Source organism: Aedes aegypti, chromosome 2 (genome assembly GCF_002204515.2).
Source record: "Aedes aegypti strain LVP_AGWG chromosome 2, AaegL5.0 Primary Assembly, whole genome shotgun sequence".
Taxonomy (NCBI): domain Eukaryota; kingdom Metazoa; phylum Arthropoda; class Insecta; order Diptera; family Culicidae; genus Aedes; species Aedes aegypti.
The window spans coordinates 90,594,193-90,600,980 of NC_035108.1; the positions used below are offsets into that span (position 1 = coordinate 90,594,193).

General features: G+C 43.0%; 1 protein-coding gene across 1 annotated transcript; it reads left to right on the forward strand.

The window, feature by feature from the left end:
- The first annotated feature begins 2,285 nt into the window (after positions 1 to 2,285).
- On the forward strand, positions 2,286 to 5,183 carry LOC110675764. The gene has a single exon (XM_021841489.1). It carries the CDS (start codon positions 2,664 to 2,666, stop codon positions 4,341 to 4,343), a length of 1,680 nt encoding a protein of 559 aa, XP_021697181.1. The 5' UTR covers positions 2,286 to 2,663; the 3' UTR covers positions 4,344 to 5,183.
- The last annotated feature ends 1,605 nt before the right edge of the window (positions 5,184 to 6,788 follow it).

The window sequence follows — 6,788 nt, forward strand, 5'->3', positions numbered from 1 at the left end:
TCATAACTTTTGAACAGGTCAACCGATTTCCAATCCAGTCTGTCAGTCTGCATAAAAATTGTTCATATCACATGAAAATATTGTATTTACATATAAGCATATTTAAATAACACAAATAATTATTTATCATGTTCTAATCGCTTATCAACGTGAATCCTGTGACCCAACGATCCTCCCCATTAACAAACATCCCTCCCAGTAACATTTGTGGAGATGCAGAGGCAAACACGGTCTCCAAATAGCAAAGGTTATACACTAACATTCCTTCCCCCAATCCCACCTGACTGCAAGGACGTGGCCGGCGCCGTTATTGACCCTGTATAGATAGAGGCTCTGAATTATGCACACTGAAGAAGATTGGCCAATCCCAGCCGAACTTCTTGTTGACTCTTTGTGCATTTTCACTGACTTTGGTCAATCACGGAATAGCAACCATTGATATGTGTAGTCAGTCTAAGCTAATTTAGCTAAGAATGTACACAAAGTTGTATGAAAAAAATCGTTTAAAAACACAACAACAATTATGAACAATTCATAACTTTTTACTAAGATTTTTAACATTTTCTATGTCTTCTACAAAGTTGTTAGATTTCTTAAAACGCGTGTTTTCGCTGAACATCGCACCTCTCTATCTCTTGAAGTAAGATAAGATAAGATGATCTGAGATAACACATTGTAGGCCCTTTGAAATTCTCTCTCTGCAACTTACGTCTTCGTTCCACTATTCCGAAAACTATAATGTTTCCCAGATTATGCCTATCATCCGGTACAGATAAATGGTTAGCTTTTCCGGACCCATCTTGATGAGTTCAGCTCCTAACATTCGTACAAGCTGCTTTATCATTATTTCTCTGTTTAATTGCATCCTTATAACCTTCCTCAAAGTGAGGCTGATTGGTGTCCATCGCAATCAATATTGACGTAGATATTTTCTCTGTTGCCTTGACCCATATTTAACAACGCTCTCAGCACTATTCATGTGTTCATCTAAGGGCTGTTTCTACCTTTCAATTGCGATTCGGTTAAATTTTTCATAAATGTGATATAATGATGGTTATCCATATTGTCATGGATTCAAGCCTTCAAGATCTGCAGGATTAACAGTTGCCATTGCGCAGTACATACTGACTTTGAAACCCAGATTACCGCGAGAAATCGTAGTTATCAATGATGATATCTTCAGATAATTTCGGAGATTTGAATGAGTCGATTTATCAACATCCACTAAAAGTGGGTTTGTAAAAATCTTTCGAATAAATATAGATAATACAAAATGTTACTTTCCTGCAAAGAGGACTTACATCAGCGGTCTAATTTACACCAAGCTTCCTTATGTGAAGAATCAAAACAGAAGTGGATCAAAGACATTTCCCCTTTTTTAGGATAGAATAATCAAGGGAGGAGACACGGAGGCACTTCTCCACACTCCAAGAGACAGAATCGGTTGTTGTTGTTGGGTTTCCGTTGGTGCATGCTTTCGAAGGAACCACTCCAAAGCCGTTGCTGCCGTGGTGGTTATCATCATCACCACTTCAGAAACCGGCGGCGGCAGAAGCGCTGGTATTCCCGGAACAAAACATCACCACGAGTCGCAGCAGGAGCCAAATCGAGATTAAGCGGATTTGGGTTCCGGTGAGTGCCGTTTCTGCTCGGTGTGGGTGGTGGGTGGTGGGTCGAGGAGCAAACAACCGAGAGTGAGGCTTTGCTCGTCGTGATCAAAATAAGATTACCGGGAAAATTAATATTCTTCTTGTTTAGTTGGGTGGAATTATGTTTGCTGATGGCGGGGATTAGTGGGCAGACGATGTGAGTATGATGTGTTGTTTTGAAACTAGAATGAAGAAAGATGGAGGCTATTCACGAATTTCAGAAGCAAAAGACCAGTTTTAAAACCTCTGCATCCTCAGGCATAACTATTTCTGGTTTTCTTAAAATGTATGCAAAAAATCCTAAAAAATTATTTTAAGGTAAACCGAATTTGTTTCCTTTGACAGATACGCGTGTTTTGACCTCAATTGTAAGGCCGTCTTCAGTGTCGTGTACTAGACTCGACTTCGTCTTTTGATGAGTATTGTACATCGGAATCATACTTGTAATAGCATTAATGAGATAAATTTACAAAATTTTCAAAAACGAAACTGTACATTGCGATTACATGTGTTTCCTTCCCTTTGTGTTAGCTTATTTGCGATTCTCTTGCACCATCTCGGTTACCAATACAAATGAAATTCAATATTCTCAACAAAGTTCAAAAATAATTCTTTCTCTTCCGCCCAGCAGCATCATTTTTACATAGAACCATTAGCTTTTGTACAACCTGACGCCCACTAAAGGACACCTCCCCAGCGGAAAAAAGTGCAACAGTGAAAACCAATGGTGACAATAATTTAGCAAACCGAAGCCAACGCATCCAGTGCCAGTAACCAGTCGCGCCACGAATCCACCATCCAAATCCACTCACACAAACAAATCCAATGCCACACAGGCGGCGTGTTGATGTCTTCCGGTGCTCCGAACAAAATTCTAACGATTTCCTACCACTCGCTGTTCATCATTACCACCACTACTACCACCGAAGGCTACCCTCAGCCGATCAGCTATTAGCCCTACGTGCGGCTAATTCTCGTCCACCTTCGAACCTGTACGTGCAATAATCCCTGGAGATGGCGAAGGTTTCGGCAACCTCCCACCAAGATCCTACCATTATCGATATGATGGAGATCAGCAAGAAGCGTCCACCGAAGCTCAAGTCCGCAGATCGGACCGTATCGATGCGAATCGACAACTACTCGCCCGGGGCAGGAGGAGGAGGAGGCGCGGGAGGTGGCGTCATCGTAAGCGGTGCCACCAGTCCCATAATGCTCGACAATAGCCTTATCGTGCATCACAGCCCCATCGAGCGACTCTCGCCGGTTCCGCATCAGAAGCAGCACCAACCCGACCCAAAGGTGTTCTTCGTGAACGAGTCTTCACCGACGTCCCTCAAGGTAGAAGACTACAGTTCAAATCCTCGAAAGCAGATGAGACGCTCGGATACGCTACACGTATACTCACCCTCGATGCATCAGCTACGGAAAGCAACATCGTTCCACTCGAGAAGTAATAGTGGAGGATCTAACACGGATGAGATTGTAGCCGCACCCATCATTCGGCACAGTAGCGTTCGACACTCGCACGTCCACCCTCGAGAATATCTTGTCAAGCAAGACAGCGGCGGTGGAACAAGCAGTGGTGGTGGTGAGGAAGAAGAAGAGATTCGCCAAGCTCCAGCTTATGTGCACTCTCCGAATGTTAGTGGGAATCGAAGGAACTGTCACATGCACCGGTCGTTCAACGATCAGCAGAAGCAGCGTAATGCAGCTTTTCTGCGGAGAGATTCCGTCAAGTTCCACTCACTTGGAGATGACATGCCAGCAGAAGTTGTAGAAAGAAGCCCCCGAGAATCGAAGAAGTTCAGTTCAGCTAATGCTTCGCTCGAGAATGAAATCTACCGTTCGCGCAGCAATAGTCGATCGGAAAAGAAAACGGAATCATTTTCGGATTTTGTTAACCGACAGAACAGCAAGAAGTACAATCAGAAGAACAGCACTACCAGTTTAGACCAAGCCCTACCTTACATTGGCGGAAGTGGTCCCGGAAGCTTCCGTCGGTCTGTTCTACAACATTCCAACGCACACTTGCTAAGCCCTAATCCACCTTTCACAGACGATTTCAAACCGCAAAAGTCTCCAATCTTCGATCAGAAGAAGTCCTATAGCCTTCGATACAAGAATGGTCGTGATGCCCGGGAAAACTTCAAGGCAAAAAAGTCTAAAAGCTTTATGATAGATCTGGAACCTCCACCAGCCATCATTAGTGGCGCGAGTAGTCCGTACCGAAAGGATAGTGTAGCATTCACCCCGGAAGAGGTGGACAAAATCTATAAGGCCTCACGCAAACTCTCACCCAACATCATACTGGATGATATTGGTCGAGAAATCAATCCTGTCCCGATGGACATCATGGACATTAACTACGGCGTAATCATGAAGACCTATCAGATGAATCGGGAAAAGTCACTTCGCAAGAGCAGACGGAAAACAGACAACAAGAAGCCAGAGTTTGACGAAGACAGTGAGTCCAACAGGAAACGCAAGCGGATAGCGTGCATCGTAATGTCCGTATTCATAGCCTTAGCGATATTTAGTATCCTAGCGGTCATCGTAACGCTGACGCACACCAGCGCTGGTCCGTCGCAGACGAAGCCTACCTACACCTTTGCCCGGGAAACGCCAATCCACGCCATTCATTCGCCATATATGGTGCCGAAGGATTCACCGAAACATTACAACGGTGGCAATTGATGCGGTAGCAATCGTAGTAGGCCCTTCTTGGCAACGTCACCCGAGTGGATCATCGACGCAGCAGGCTGCGACCTGGTGACGGTTAACTTCCTAGAGCTGTTTAGTTAGCAGTGTTTGTAGTGCAGTTTAGAAACAACGTTGATTTGAGATGATCTTTAACAATATCCAACGAAGTGCCAAGGACGACCCCGGCGCGGCTTCAATGCCGTTAGAAGGGCGACCACTCTTTTTTACTCATGTTTCAAGTAACCGAAAAAAAAAAGCGGAACGGAACGGACACACACTATTGATTACGAATTAAACTACAAGTGCAAGTGATGATTAGTTTACCGAAGCGAGTGAAAGAACGAATAGCAGAATAGCCCGTGTCAACAACTTCTGATACATAACATACACATATATACGATATACGTGAACTAGCGTTAACTAATGTTAAAATAATCAGTATTTTAAACCGGTGAAAAGTAAACATACCCACTAAATAACCTACCAGTAAAACTAGTACGATAACGTTAATGTAAACCAAGGTGAAGTTACGATAAACGACATACAGTAAACCAAAAAGGAAAAGTTAAATGATATAGTAATCTAATAAATGATAAAAACAAAAAAACAGAAGCATATTGTAATACACGCCCCAGAACGGAACTCTTCTAATGAACAACTAAGGAGCTACATAGTAAAGGAAACCAAGCACAATTATCAAAATAACATAGAATATCAAAAAATCCACGAAACAGATAATCAAAACAGAAACAAAAGATATTCACAAACCATAAAACTATGTGAACGCGAAAAAAAAACCGTAACAAAACCCGTATCCAACGAAGAGACTCACACTTAAACATATTCTGGTCAAAACCGAACACTGAACTGTGAAAACCACCTTTTTACCACCGTGAACAAACCAACCGAAATGCATAAATCTATTGTCGACAAGAACCCTATGTGTGCTATGGCTGATTTCGATTCAGTGGGAAAAGTGAGATTTAGAAGAAATATTGTCTATGAATGTGTGTGTAAGAGTCTGTCAACGTGTCATGAACATCTCTAGTGACCCTGCACTCAAAGAGCCTACTAAGAAAAAAGGATTTCGTCCCGATAGCGCAGCAAAAAAACACGGCCAACTGTGTTGCAAGGCTAGTTTCAACTGAGTGTGCCCTTCTTTTGATCCGATTTTGGATTCGTTTTATTTCTTTGTTTGGGCTTTGTTTGTTTTACCCTCATGAAAAAGTGTGATGTTTTGTATGGTGAACAGCAGCAGAAAACTGTTAGCCCTTTTGGGTAGTTTGTGAAAGCTGCCCATCCGATTCCTGGTTATGCCCACCAGTTATGGCAGTCGGAGAATATGCACCAGAGTGGCCGTTTTTTTCCGGGAAATGCTGAAGGTAAATGAGATTTCTGTTCCGTTTGCGTTTGATGATGAAAAAGCGTTTGCGTTTGATGATGAAAAAGCGAAAAAGAAGTGTTTTGCTTTTGTTCTCCGAGGGGCACCGGAAGCTTACAAAACGAGCTTCTAGCAGACTGATAATACACAATAGAGCAAGAATATGCATATGCAAACATGGAAGATTTTTTATTTCGGTTTTCTTCTTTTTTCAATTGAAACATCTATAAATGGCAAACTTTTTTTCTCCACAGAAACGTGGGAATAATATATAAGATATACAAAAATGGTGACAAGTTAGAATGTGAGAACTATCGTGCGATCACACTTCTTAACGCAGCCTATAAAGTGCTTTCTTTATTCTTTATTCTTTATTCACCACCTATTCATCGATTTCAAAGCGGTCTATGATACCATTGACCGCAAAGAGCTATGGAAGATTATGGACGAGAATGGTTTACCCGGGAAACTGACTTGACTGATCAAAGCAACGATGGATAGTGTACAGTGCTGTGTGAAGATATCGGGTACATTATCGGACCCGTTTGAAACACGCAAAGGACTTCGTCAAGGCGATGGTCTTTCCTGCCTCCTGTTCAGTATTGCACTAGAAGGTGTTATGAAACGAGCGGGATTCAACATGCGGGGCACGATCTTCAATAAATCCAGCCAGTTCATCTGCTTTGCTGACGACGTGGATGTTGTCGGAAGAACCAGGTGGTTTCTGAACTGTATACCAGGCTGAAACGTGAAGCAAATCGGGTTGGATTGAAGGTAAATAGTCGAAGACGAAATATCTGCTGGCTGGAGGAACCGAGTACGATAGAGCTCGCATTGGCAGACGCGTGATGATCGACGGGGATGAGTTCGAGGTGGTGGACGAATTTGTCTACCTCGGATCATTGATAACGTCGGATAACAACTGCAGTAGAGAAATTCGAAGACGTATCATCGCCGAAAGTCGTGCTTACTACGGACTCCTTCACTTCCGTACTAAGTGTACCATGTACAAGACGCTGATAAGACCGATAGTCCTCTACGGGCATGAGACGTGGACA